At 41.2% G+C, this 14,634-nt stretch overlaps 2 protein-coding genes and 1 long non-coding RNA gene across 7 annotated transcripts in view; all 3 read right to left on the bottom strand.

The window, feature by feature from the left end:
• The window catches only part of LOC124038634 (endothelial PAS domain-containing protein 1-like), a 79,736-nt gene extending 74,133 nt beyond the window's left edge, over positions 1–5,603 (bottom strand). For all 3 annotated transcript variants that reach the window (XR_006839388.1, XM_046354715.1, XM_046354716.1), the window contains exon 1: positions 5,182–5,603. Coding sequence is in view for 2 of the 3 variants with exons in the window: in XM_046354715.1 (XP_046210671.1) it covers positions 5,182–5,207 (26 nt within the window). In the remaining variant the exon portion in view is untranslated. The remainder of the gene's footprint in view (positions 1–5,181) is intronic.
• A 2,061-nt stretch (positions 5,604–7,664) lies between these two features.
• Positions 7,665–10,625, bottom strand: LOC124037333. The gene is made up of 2 exons (XR_006839161.1): positions 9,955–10,625; positions 7,665–9,848 (listed from the first exon to the last, which is right to left on the bottom strand). It is a non-coding gene; the product is annotated as an uncharacterized LOC124037333 (long non-coding RNA).
• A 2,438-nt stretch (positions 10,626–13,063) lies between these two features.
• LOC124038633 (protein kinase C epsilon type-like) overlaps positions 13,064–14,634 on the bottom strand; it is a 290,126-nt gene continuing 288,555 nt past the window's right edge. For all 3 annotated transcript variants that reach the window (XM_046354712.1, XM_046354713.1, XM_046354714.1), the window contains one exon: positions 13,064–13,328. In XM_046354712.1, the coding sequence (XP_046210668.1) occupies positions 13,179–13,328 (150 nt within the window). In that variant the 3' untranslated portion in view covers positions 13,064–13,178. The remainder of the gene's footprint in view (positions 13,329–14,634) is intronic.

Genomic DNA, 14,634 nt, shown 5'->3' with positions numbered 1-14,634 from the left:
CATTGAAAATAAGAATGTGTTCTTAACTGACTTGCCTGGTTAAATAAAGGTAAAAATACATTTTAAAAAATCAACATATTTTTCAACAAGTCGGCTCGGGGATTAAAGCCAGCAACCTTTTGATTACTGGCCCAATGCTCTTAGATGCTAGTCTACCTGCCACCCAAATGACTGTGAAAGAGAAACTAAACTGTGTGTGTGTGTGTATGAAGTTAGGCATTGGGGGCAGCAGGTAGCCTAGTGGTTAGAGCGTTGGACAAGTAACTGAAAGGTTGCGAGATCAAATCCCTGAGCTGACAATGGAAAAATATGTTGTTCTGCCCATGAACAAGGCAGTTAACCCACTGTTCCTAGGTTGTCATTGAAAATAAAAATGTGTTCTAAAATAAAATAACATTTGAGTGCTGAGTCTCCTAGCGGCACTTACCTGGCACACTTGGCTCTCTCCTTGTTTCTCTGTTCACTGCCAACTCAATGTCAAGTCATTTTCAATACTGCCTATCCCTCACACCCATGGAAGGAACTAAACCACTACAATTCCCCATTCGCTCCAATAGTTTGAAAAGTTTTTTTTTTAACCTTTATTTTACTAGGCAAGTCAGTTAAGAACAAATTATTATTTTCAATGACGGCCTAGTGGGAACAGTGGGTTAACTGCCTGTTCAAAGGCAGAACGACAGATTTGTACCTTGTCAGCTCTGGGATTTGAACTTGCAACCTTTCGGTTACTAGTCCAACACTCTAACCACTAGGCTACCCTGTTGCCCCGTTAGCCACAAACAATCGAGACAAGGATCCACAAACAATCCAGGTAAAACAGCCACAGACCTTCCAGAGGTGTGGGACCACCTACTGTCTCTTAGTGTGAATTTGCTTTATGTCTCTAAATCCCATGGCCAACCTGTAATCATGGCCTAAAGGAGAAATGTTGAGCGGGGTAAGTCAGTGTTTGGGTAATGTTTGGATAGCGCTCTGTGGCAAGGGCACGGTGCCAGCTCTTTCCCCACAGGCCAGTGGGCTGAATGGCTGAGTTGACAGGGGCTCTGGCCAGAGCAGAGCTTTTCTTCTCGCTAAGAGGCCAATGGGCTGAATGGATGAGTTGACAGGGGCTCTGGCCAGAGCAGAGCTTTTCTTCTCCCTAACAGGCCAATGGGCTGAATGGATGAGTTGACAGGGGCTCTGGCCAGAGCAGGGCTTTTCTTCTCCCTAACAGGCCAATGGGCTGAATGGATGAGTTGACAGGGGCTCTGGCCAGAGCAGGGCTTTTCTTCTCCCTAACAGGCCAATGGGCTGAATGGCTGAGTTGACAGGGGCTCTGGCCAGAGCAGGGCTTTTCTTCTCCCTAACAGGCCAATGGCTCTTTTAGAGGACCCAGCACAGAACAGGCCACAGAGAAAGCGAGAGTAGAGAGCACCCCATAATATAGGTGACGTAACCTCACCAAAGCCACAAACCAAAACAGACCAGCACAAAGTGGCTGGGGTAGATAGGCAGAATGCTTTATAATACAGTACACAATGATAGCTATGAGAATAAACATTTTGAATAGATAGATCCTTTGCTTGATAAATGAATGAGGGAAGAAAGTGGATGCTTGCAGTACATTTATCATGCTGCTTGTAAAGTGTTATTGTACAGGCATATGAGAACAGTAAGTAAATAAGCACATCAAACAATCCTGTAAGTGGATCCTCTCACAATAACACATGGTCCATAAAACTAAGTATGCAATATCACTGCTCAAATAAACATTGCTGTGCAAGCCAGGCCAGAAGCAATGATTCACCCCATTGACAGTGCAATAAAGACTAGACTTTTCACACACACACACACACACACACACACACACACACACACACACACACACACACACACACACACACACACACACACACACACACACACACACACACACACACACACACACACACACACACACACACACACACACACACACACACACACACACTAGGCCGTCATTGTAAATAAGAATTGGTTCTTAACTGACTTGCCTAGTTAAATAAAGGTTAAAAAAATAATAGTATACTCTAAGATGACCACCATGTCTCCTGTGTTGTATAAGTTATGGCTAACGGGAACTCCTTCTCTGTGTTGTATAAGTTATGGCTAACGGGAACTCCTTCTCTGTGTTGTATAAGTTATGGCTAACGGGAACTCCTTCTCTGTGTTGTATAAGTTATGGCTAACGGGAACTCCTTCTCTGTGTTGTATAAGTTATGGCTAACGGAAACTCCTTCTCTGTGTTGTATAAGTTATGGCTAACGGGAACTCCTTCTCTGTGTTGTATAAGTTATGGCTAACGGGAACTCCTTCTCTGTGTTGTATAAGTTATGGCTAACGGGAACTCCTTCTCTGTGTTGTATAAGTTATGGCTAACAGGAACTCCTTCTCTGTGTTTTATAAGTTATGGCTAACGGAAACTCCTTCTCTGTGTTGTATAAGTTATGGCTAACGGGAACTCCTTTCTGTGTTGTATAAGTTATGGCTAACGGGAACTCCTTCTCTGTGTTGTATAAGTTATGGCTAACAGGAACACCTTCTCTCTGTTGTATAAGTTATGGCTAACGGGAACTCCTTCTCTGTGTTGTATAAGTTTTTAAAAAACTAACTGGAATGACAATCTTTAGCATGGATGTTAACATCAATTATGTCAAACCAGCTGTGAACTTTCATTGTAAAATTAAAATTCCAAAATGTGACCTTAAGTTATTTTCAAAACCTTTGAGCAAACAGTAAATGCGCTGTGTACAAAGAGAAGGAGTTCCCGTCGTTTAAAGTTTGCCACAAGCCACCTGGGAGACACACCAAACATGTGGAAGAAGGTGCTCTGGTCAGATGAAACCAAAATTGAACTTTTTGGCAACAATGCAAAATGTTATGTTTGGCGAAAAAGCAACACAGCTCATCACCCTGAATGCACCATCCCCACTGTGGTGGCAGCATCATGGTTTGGGCCTGCTTTTCTTCAGCAGGGACAGGGAAGATGGTTAAAATTGATGGGAAGATGGATGGAGCCAAATACAGGACCATTCTGGAAGAAAACCTGATGGAGTCTGCAAAAGACCTGAGACTGGGACGGAGATTTGTCTTCCAACAAGACAATGATCCAAAACATAAAGCAAAATCTACAATGGAATGGTTCAAAAATAAACATATCCAGGTGTTAGAATGGCCAAGTCAAAGGCCAGACCTGAATCCAATCGAGAATCTGTGGAAAGAACTGAAAACTGCTGTTCACAAATGCTCTCCATCCAACCTCACTGAGCTCGAGCTGTTTTGCAAGGCGGAATGGGAATAAATTTGAGTCTCTCGATGTGCAAAACTGATAGAGACATACCCCAAGCGACTTACAGCTGTAATCGCAGCAAAAGGTGGCACTACAAAGTATTAAGTTAAGGGGGCTGAATAATTTTGCACACCCAATTTTTCAGTTTTTGATTTGTTAAAAAAGTTTGAAATATCCAATAAATGTCGTTCCACTTCATGATTGTGTCCCACTTGTTGTTGATTCTTCACAAAAAAATACAGTTTTATATCTTTATGTTTGAAGCCTGAAATGTGGCAAAAGGTCGCAAAGTTCAAGGGGGCCGAATACTTTCGCAAGGCACTGTAAGTGTGTGTCTGAGAAAGCAGACCGAGAGGCGCTCGTCTCATCACTAGACTCTCACAGTGCTATCCTCAGGAGGCTATGGTGTCTCCATCTAACCATATTACTGAAAGAGCACCCAATACAGATAACACTCCAAAACTAAAGGATGCACAAATCCACTGTCTTCTACTAGAGACCAGAGAGATATCAAGGAGTTAAGAATTCAAAGATTTTAAATATATTTTTGAAGACACTGAGCTGTGGGCAGAGTAAACTGACGCTGGTGAACAGTTATCCAGTTTCCAGTCCACAGGCTGAGGGACCGTGTGCTGTGAGAAGGGCTCTACTGTCAACCTCAGAACTACAGGCTCATCATCAGGCAACACTCAATACACACTATATAGTAGTGTGTGGTAATATTTGTGGTTAAAGGAATGTTTTAGTCTGTTCTCTTCATATGAAGAGGTCACAAGGGTTAATATTTAGTTTTGCTCTGAGGTCTGAGATTAAAGTCGAGGTTACAGGAGTTCTGTGTTTCTATGAATCTTCTGAAACCCTCTTATAGATGACGAAACTCTCCCCTTAGCGGTTCACCACTCAAGGGACTGTATAGACTGTATATTTATTATTGATTGAGTGTTTGAGACGTTCTGTTAAGCAAATAATGTGTGCTACGTCTGTTTAACAGTTGCCGTTTTTCCAACCCTTCATGAGCCCTACACACTTAACACACTCTAAAATACAAGAGGTCACAGAAACAGTGTCTGTTTCATTTGAAGATGGAGAAAGGAGCTGCATGCAAAGAGAAATGCATACATGTTTATTTCATTTCACAGCCAGAACAACAGATCACTTACCCTCAGTAAATATTTTCAGCACTGACATTTTTCTTGTGTTTGTGAAAAGACATGTTTTATCTTTTTTACCAAGTAGAATATGTTTAATACCATTATCATGATCAATTATGTATACAACATAGGCTAATAGCCTGCAATATAAACAAAACGTGAGGTCCTTAAATAAAAAAACACAAATGTTTTATCAATGTATAAATAAATAAAACTGTATTTTCAATCAACAGCATTTGTCGACCTTGCCTAATTGATCATGCTTTAAATAGTGGAATCTACACTATGATGGTCAATACAATATGAAAAATGGTTGATGGTTACTATTATATTCTTCTATTTCATTTCATGTAAAAAAAAAGAGTTGCAAGAAGATGGATAATGCTACATATTCACCACCATCTAAAATTACCCCCACAAACCGTGACACCGTTTATGACTGCTAAGTTTGCACTGTAGTGAACTTGACCGCAGCGCTTCAAAATGGTCAAGTAGCGTGCCTGTAGGCTACCACGTTACGCACCGTGCGCTTTTATTATAGCGCAGCAGGTGTCCGTTCTGCGAATTTTCTGCGAAATGTCACTCATAGATCGCGAGGACAATAGTTTAATAGCCCTACCCTTTAACGTGTTGATTGTAGGTTTTACATGATACTTTCTAACATAATGTATTAACATAAGAATAAATAAGCCAAACAGGAAATATTTCAAAAATCGACATTACCTTTTCTTGTCCTTATCGGCAGTCATGTTTTCTTTTGCAAAGTTTAGTAACGATTTCCCCGAAAGTCCGACTCAGTCCACTTTCTCAACAATTTTAAAGCAACATAAAACGCACACAGTGAAACTTATTGAAAGTCAATAAGAGAAAATGTAATTGCTCTTTACGCACAGTCCATTTCATAAACAAGTTGTCCTTCAGAAGCAGTTGGCAGCTGTACAGTCTCAGAACACTGCCAAGGATTGTACAGCCAAATTTATTCACCGATTAACAAAAGGTACAATACACAGGCTTTAGCCTACAAATAATTCACAAGTTGGATAATGTCGGGTCTGCAGTCAAAGTTTCCTTAGTCTGTTCAAACTTCTATTCCCGTTCCACCGTACTGTCTCTCTCTTACCCTCAGCTGGACCGATGACAGTCGCTCAGTCAATCTGACCACAGTGATTGGTGTAAATGCTGTGTAGAACCGCCTTAAATAACCCAACCCCCTACACTGATTGTTTCGCTGTTTTATACTGTCACTGGTAGGTCTACACCTTTGAGTCGACTTGCCCTGTACATTCTGTTGTGTAGGTACATGTCAGTGATGAACTTATTGGCCTTGCATTGTGCAGATAAGTATGTCAACCTCTGATCCTTTTATTTGTTCATGTGCTAGTATGGTGATGGAAACCTGTCATTCATGCCAGCCAGTTGGGGCCAGTTGGGGCATTCAAAGTCCACACTAGTCTCTGCTGTCTTTAAATATGGTTCTACTAAAAAATAATTTCCTGAAGAAATAACTGTTTTAGTCAATGGCTGAGATAACATTGCTTGTTTACCCATTCCGAAATGTTGAGGAAGATGTTTATTTTATTTTATTTTGACATTTCAGATGTGATATACATAGTCCTGTCCTTAACGACTGACACTTTGATGAGCAAAACATACTGTAAAATATATTGTACGGGAGAAAGGAGGGAGAGAGAGAGTCAACAGACAGACAGAAGTGGGAGAGAGAAGGGAAAGAGAGGAGGGCAAGGGGGAAAGCTGAGAGGAGTGGGAGGGAAAGTAGAAGGAAGAGAGAATGGGAGAAGGAGGGTGGAGGAGGAGGGGGAGAGGGTGGGTGAGGGCGGAGGGTTTGGAGGAGGTCGGGGAGAGGATGGGAGTGGGGGGTGGAAGGGGGAGAGGGTGAAAGAGGGGGAGGGAGAAGACAGACAGAAAATGAGATAAACAAGAAAAACATCAACCCTGTGACAATCATCTATTCCAATCGACTGAAATGTATTGATAAAAACGTCAGCTGCTGTGATGTTTCATCTTTCTTCAGACTGTTAATGGGCTGCACAGGCATCTGATTGGTCAAAAGACCAAAGAGTGATCAAAAGATCAGAATTGGGCTGCCTGTCTAAACAGCTTTGTGATTCAAATAATTCACCTCAAGGATTAAACAAGTAAACTGAAGGTTCACTGAGTTGAGGGCACTAGGTAGCCTATCGGTTAAGATTGTTGGGCCCATTACCAAAAGGTCACCAGTTCAAATCACTGAGCTGACTAATGAAAAATCTGTTGATAGGCCCTTGAGCAAGGCACTTAACCCTAATTGCCCCTATAAATTGCTGTGGATAAGAGTGTCTGCTAAATGACAAATATGTGAAAAATTCTTAGGTCACTGTGACCCATTATAACTAATATATAAACTGCCATCCTTCTCAAACATATTTGCCGAATATTGTAGAAAAAATAAGGAAGGGAAGCGATGCTAGGATACAGAACAGTAGATCAATGTAGATAGAAGGTGCCATTTGGTAAAGGAGTCTCAGCCTACTGTTGAGAGTTAGAGTAATAGAATTACACAAGGTGCAACTTCAAAATGTGGTTTTGCATTACCAGTCACTCAATTAGCCAATTTGTAGATTGGTAAATTAGTCTAGCCGCAGCTATCAAAACTTGTAGTAAGCAACCAGGCTGGGGTCCATTGATCATCCGTTTTTCATGTTAAAAACTGCCAACATTTCTCTTCGCCCCATGGCAAAATGAGTAGAATTGCATGAAATGAACTTCACAACTTTGGATGTGGGTACGCAGACCCATGAACAACTGCGGCCTCTCATGAGGAGTTTCGTTTTATTGTGGCCCCCACCCCCATCAAAGTTGCCCATCCCTGGTCTAAATATTCTGTTTCCATGACACTAGTGTGGAATACAACATTTGCTTTGAAAGGGAAGAATACCCAAATGTGGCAACATCGGTCAATGATTAATGGCACATCGTGTTATCATTTTAACTGTGTGTATCTCAGAGTACATTCCAACAGTGGTCACTTATGGACACTGTACAGTACTCTATATACACTCAACCCAATCTGGCAATGTAAACAGTGTTTCATAGAGAGCTTTTTTACCTTTATTGTAGCAGGGAGTCCCATTGAGACCTGGGTATCTTTTGCATACATTTTGATTATCACTGAACAGAAATTAGCCCTAAAACAAGCAAATGCACTATTTGATTTGACATCATTATATTTAATAAGTTCCAAAAACCAACAGTACACATTCACATCCTTTTGGCCCACAGCCAAAATGCTTACAATGACATACAGTAATGAATGCCAAAGGACTTCAAAATAAAATAGCCAGGTGACAAACTGTACATAGAAAGCTTCACAATACAGAAACCAGAAGTCCAATACTATTGTCCAGATTCCCAGACCCAGAATCAATGTCGTTCTGGATTAAAAAGACATTCCAATAGATATTCTTAAATGAGCATGCTTTTATTACAGAAGTAGTCTCCATTAGGAAACCCTACATGTACAGAGGTACATACAGTAATATAATGCATGTGGCCCACCACTGTGTCTTTTATTCTATTGTATGTAACAAACACATAATATTCCGCCAGATGTACTTCTTCAACAATGTACATTGTACTCATTCATCTGCTTCACTGACCTTACAACAGACAAGTGAGTTTCCTATGAGTTGTTTTCTTCCTTTTACAAACAGTTTAAAAAGTACACAATAAAAGAAGGACCATAGAAAGTTGGAGTTAAGGATTTGGCATGGAGCATTTTGGACCTCTAGGGACACCGTCCATATGGGTCGGAGTAGGACGGGCGTCTGCCATCTTACAAAACAAAACACAAATGTCCTCTCTTTAACACTGTTCTCATGTTGGGGGTCATGTGATTAATTGACATAGGTGCAGCTGTTTCAAAGGTGTGGTTGCTTTGGGTGTATGAGCGGCCTTCATGCAGTGGTGTGTGTGGGGCAGGGGCATCAGTATTGCTTTGGGTGTATGAGCGGCCTTCATGCAGTGTTGTGTGTGGGTCAGGGGCATCAGTATTGCTTTGGGTGTATGAGCGGCCTTCATGCAGTGGTGTGTGTGGGTCAGGGGCATCAGTATTGCTTTGGGTGTATGAGCGGCCTTCATGCAGTGGTGTGTGTGGGGCAGGGGCATCAGTATTGCTTTGGGTGTATGAGCGGCCTTCATGCAGTGGTGTGTGTGGGTCAGGGGCATCAGTATTGCTTTGGGTGTATGAGCGGCCTTCATGCAGTGGTGTGTGTGGGTCAGGGGCATCAGTATTGCTTTGGGTGTATGAGCGGCCTTCATGCAGTGGTGTGTGTGGGGCAGGGGCATCAGTATTGCTTTGGGTGTATGAGCGGCCTTCATGCAGTGGTGTGTGTGGGTCAGGGGCATCAGTATTGCTTTGGGTGTATGAGCGGCCTTCATGCAGTGGTGTGTGTGGGGCAGGGGCATCAGTCTTTTTTGACAGTTGATTCCATGATACCGTCACCTATTAACGCTGCTACAACCACTGTTGCTGCAGTTACTCCTGCTCCCCATAGCATAATTGCTAGTACTAGTAGCACTAGCACTGTTATACATGCTACTAATAATACTACAATAACTACTACTACTACTACTACAATAACAACTGCTACTGCTACTTCTACAGTAGTCATACTATCACTACTACACTACCTCTTCAATTGCAAATAGTCCTACTGTTATGAATCCAACATTTGAAAGTTACTTTCAAGTTTCTACTCTAAAATGGAATGTACAACTTGCAATATCATAACAAACCAACATTGTTCTTTTTGTGTTCTACTGACAGAATATGACAGTAGATTTGACTTTACCTTGATTTGGTGTAGGCTTACAATATCACATACAGTATCTTGGCCAGAGAGTTATTTGGCTTGAATGCATTAGAAGGTCGATGGTTTCTATAAGCTTCATGAATCCAATAGATTTACTACCTTTGGTAATATTAATGTTCTAAAGAGATATGCAATAGGAAATGTTGACTTTTTAAGGAGGTATGCTGTAGGAAATGTTTACTTTTTAAAAAGAGATGCTATAGGAAATGTTGACCTTTTTTCAAAGAGATATGCTACAGGAAATGTTGACTTTTTAAAGAGATATGCTACAGGAAATGTTGACCTTTTTTAAAGAGATATGCTTTAGGAAATGTTGACTTTTTAAAGAGATATGCTATAGGAAATGTTGACTTTTTAAAGAGATATGCTATATGAAATGTTGAGTTTTTAAAGAGATATGCTGTAGGAAATGTTTACTTTTTAAAAAGAGATGCTATAGGAAATGTTGACCTTTTTTCAAAGAGATATGCTACAGGAAATGTTGACTTTTTAAAGAAATATGCTACAGGAAATGTTGACCTTTTTTCAAAGAGATATGCTACAGGAAATGTTGACCTTATTTAAAAAGAGATGCTGTAGGAAATGTTGACCTGTTTTAAAGAGATATGCTACAGGAAATGTTGACTTTTTAAAGAGATATGCTACAGGAAATGTTGACCTTTTTAAAGAGATATGCTATAGGAAATGTTGACCTTTTTTCAAAAGAGTTGAGAGAGGGCAAGGAGAGGGGTGGAGAGGTGGTTTGATGGAACACTCTGAAGGAAGCACATAGACATGGCTATCAATGGGGTTAACGACAGGCAAATGAAAACAGCCATGCATACACTGTTAAAACCATACAGAACAACAGCAAGAGTCAGTGGGAGGATTAACAGCGAAGACACCTGGCAAGAGAGCAAAGGAAACCAAAAACAGACAGACAGACATAGAATATTGCACATGGACATTGTCACTTTTTCATATTCTATTAATACACAATAACATCATATGCATAACCATGCAATAGATGATACCTCTATTTCTCCAAGAAGTCCACAGGCTTCTATATACAAGGTGGTCTGTACAGAGGGAAAGACACAGATATCTGGTGATGCCTTCCCCCACATGATTGTGAGTCTTGTTGCATAGCAGGGAAATCCAGGATTTCAGACACTGAGCAACAAGACAATCCAGTAAAATCACGACAAATAAAGCACACAATAAAATAAAACACACAATGAAATAAAACAGACACAATAAAATAAAACACACAATGAAATAAAACACACAATGAAATAAAACACACAATAAAATAAAAGACACAATGAAATAAAACACACAATGAAATAAAACACAATGAAATAAAACACAATGAAATAAAACACAATGAAATAAAACACAATGAAATAAAACACACAATGAAATAAAACACACAATGAAATAAAACACACAATAAAATAAAAGACACAATGAAATAAAAGACACAATAAAATAAAAGACACAATGAAATAAAACACAATGAAATAAAACACACAATGAAATAAAACACACAATGAAATAAAACACACAATAAAATAAAAGACACAATGAAATAAAACACAATGAAATAAAACACAATGAAATAAAACACAATGAAATAAAACACAATGAAATAAAACACACAATGAAATAAAACACACAATGAAATAAAACACACAATAAAATAAAACACGCAATGAAATAAAACCCACAATGAAATAAAACACACAATAAAATAAAACACACAATAAAATAAAACACACAATGAAATGTTAAAGCTTCAAGAGGGCCCTTCTCATGAACCCACTGCCTATGTCGCACACGCACAAACAGACTCACACAAACTAGCGTACGTGCAGTATACTTACTGACACACGCACGCTCACACACGCACACACGCACGCACGCGCACGCACGCACGCACACACACACACACACACACACACACACACACACACACACACACACACACACACACACACACACACACACACACACACACACACACACACACACACACACACACACACACACACACACACACAAACAGACCCGATACATTCAGTTGCATCCCCACCATCACTCATGCATACAAGCACATTCGTCCACATTGAAACCCATGACATTCATTTGGAATACATGAAGCTAGACTACCATAACACTGTGGGCATATCTACAATATGTAACTGATCTGCAGCTACACACAATGGGCATTTGATGTACTGTACATGGACTTATTCTAATTCTGCCGTCGTTTTGATCTTGAGGAAACTTTGAAACAGACTTCTCTTTTTATTGACACTGAGAACCAATCGGTTTTTAGCTTTTTTAAATACAATCATTGGTTCTATGGATTTGTTTTTTTTTTGCATTTAAACATGGCAGAGGAGGACATTCTAGTACATCCAGTTTAAACATGGCAGAGGAGGAGGACATTCTAGTACATCCAGTTTAAACATGGCAGAGGAGGACATTCTAGTACATCCAGTTTAAACATGGCAGAGGAGGACATTCTAGTACATCCAGTTTAAACATGGCAGAGGAGGACATTCTAGTACATCCAGTTTAAACATGGCAGAGGAGGAGGACATTCTAGTACATCCAGTTTAAACATGGCAGAGGAGGAGGACATTCTAATACATCCAGTTTAAACATGGCAGAGGAGGAGGACATTCTAGTACATCCAGTTTAAACATGGCAGAGAAGGAGTACATTCTAGTACATCCAGTTTGAACATGGCAGAGAAGGAGGACATTCTTGTACATCCAGTTTAAACATGGCAGAGAAGGAGGACCTTCTAGTACATCCAGTTTAAACATGGCAGAGAAGGAGGACATTCTAGGACAATGATAAATTTACAGGACAGCTTAAGAAATTACAGATTCATGTAATAATATAATTAGTTCAGTATCATATACTCACTGAGGAACTAGGATGGTTGACGAAACAGTTGAAAGTCTGATCTATTGTAAGGAGACCATGTCGAACAGGACCCCTGCCCAAAGCACACATAACCCCTGACCTTTAAATCCTTATATACACACAAACATTCCCTGTACATTTCATAGTCCACTGGAAAGGGCCTTGTGACAATCTGGGGCTGGATTGTGAGGAGCTTTCATCACTGTTATCAGCCCGGGCCAGTGGGGCAAGGGCCAGGCTATATTCAGTGTCAGGGGGCCAATCCTAGGGCCACCCTCCACCACAAGGAGTGTGGTTTGATCCACCACTCTGATCTGGATGAGCCAATAGGACCTTGATAATAAAGCAGATGGGCTTCCTATCTGACCTACTCTTGAATTACATTGGTTTGTAACTTAGAAAACATGCACTGATGGACAGACAGACATACAGACAGATACTGGTAGAGCTCTGTAGATGGTCTGGTTTAGGTTTTGAACTTGGTACTAATCTGAGGCCCTAATGGCCGGAGTTTTATATGAGTGTGTGAAAGTAATAATTTACTCTGTGTGTATTTTATAATTCTGTATGTCTGCATGGGAGAAAATACATGGGTTTGCATGTATGTATGTATGTTTGTATGTGTGTTCTTAAATTTGTGTGTATGTCAGTGTTCCTGCATGTATGTGTGTCTATACGTGTTTGTTTGTGTGCTGGTGTGTGTGTGTGTGTGTGTGTGTGTGTGTGTGTGTGTGTGTGTGTGTGTGTGTGTGTGTGTGTGTGTGTGTGTGTGTGTGTGTGTGTGTGTGTGTGTGTGTGTGTGTGTGTGTGTGTGTGTGTGTGTGTGTGTGTGTGTGTGTGTGTGTGTGTGTGTGTGTGTGTGTGTGTGTGTGTGTGTGTATTGGTGTGTGTGTGTTGGTGTGTGTGTGTGTGTTGGTGTGTGTGCAGGCCTTAGGACAGATTCTCCTCGCCTCCAAAGTAGGAGAAACCCTTGAACTCGTCTTGGTTGATCTGCTTAATAATGGCGTCTTCTACTGGGGTGAGGACAGGTTCCTCGCGAGTGAAGTCCTGGTCAAAGTTGTTCACGTCCCTTTTAGTTTTCTGTACAGGAGCAGGAAGGAAGGAAGGAAGGAAGGAAGGAAGGAAGGAAGGAAGGAAGGAAGGAAGGAAGGAAGGAAGGACGGAAGGACGGAAGGAGGAAGGAAGGAAGGAAGGAAGGAAGGAAGGAAGGAAGGAAGGAAGGAAGGAAGGACGGACGGAAGGAAGGAAGGAAGGAAGGAAGGAAGGAAGGAAGGAATGAAGGAAGGAAGGAGAAAGAAAGGAGCATGAGAGTCAGATAGTACAGGATGATGACTGCCAAAAAATTAGACCTTATTTGATAAAGTAATGATAAAACAAGGCTGATTAACATATAGATTTGGATGGAGTGATCACGTTGTGTGATTCGTTGAGGTGCTCATCGTCCCCTCTCTGTGTGAATGGAAACAGGACATACCCTTCCCCTCACACTCCATTAGGTATTTCATAGTACCCCATGTCCAGCAGGTATCTAGCTATACAGGTCATTTACATTTGAGTCATTCAGCAGACACTCTTATCCAGAGCGACTTACAGTTAGTGCATTCTTCAGATAGTTAGATGGGACAACCACATACACTACATGACCAAAAGTATATGGACACCTGCTCGTCGAACATTTCGTAACAAACTCATGGGCATTAATATGGAGTTGGTCCCCCCTTTGCTGCTACAACAGCCTCCACTCTTCTGGGAAGGCTTTCCACTAGATGTTGGAACATTGCTGCGGGGACTTGCTTCCATTCAGCCACAACAGCATGTTGGGCCACAACAGCGGGCACTGATGTTGGGCGATTAGGCCTGGCTCGCAGTCAGCATTCTAATACATCCCAAAGTTGTTTGATGGGGTTGAGGTCAAGGCCAGTCAAGTTCTTCCACACCGATCTCAATAAACCATTTCTATATGGACCTTGCTTTGTGCACGGGGGCATTGTCATGCTGAAACAATAAAGAGCCTTCCCCAAACTGTGGCCACAAAGTTGCAAGCACAGAATCGTCTAGAATGTCACTGTATGCTGTAACATTAAGATTTCCCTTCACTGTAACTAAGTGGCCTAGCCCGAATCATGAAAAACAGCCTCCTCCACCAAACATCACAGTTTGCACTATGCATTGGGACAGGTAGCATTCTCCTGGCATCTGCTAAACCCAGATGTGTGATTCATCACTCCAGAAAACGTGTTTCCACTGCTCCAGAGTCCAATGGCGGCGAGCTTTACACAACTCCAGACGTCGCTTGGCATTGCGCATGCTGATCTTAAGCTTGTGTGCGGCTGCTCGGCAATGGAAACTCATTTCAAGAAGCTTCTGATGAACAGTTCTTGTGCTG

The sequence above is a fragment of the Oncorhynchus gorbuscha genome, linkage group LG06 (genome assembly GCF_021184085.1).
Source record: "Oncorhynchus gorbuscha isolate QuinsamMale2020 ecotype Even-year linkage group LG06, OgorEven_v1.0, whole genome shotgun sequence".
Taxonomy (NCBI): Eukaryota; Metazoa; Chordata; class Actinopteri; order Salmoniformes; family Salmonidae; genus Oncorhynchus; species Oncorhynchus gorbuscha.
The sequence above is the reverse complement of the archived record's forward strand: the minus strand, read 5'-3'. Positions and strand labels throughout refer to the sequence as shown.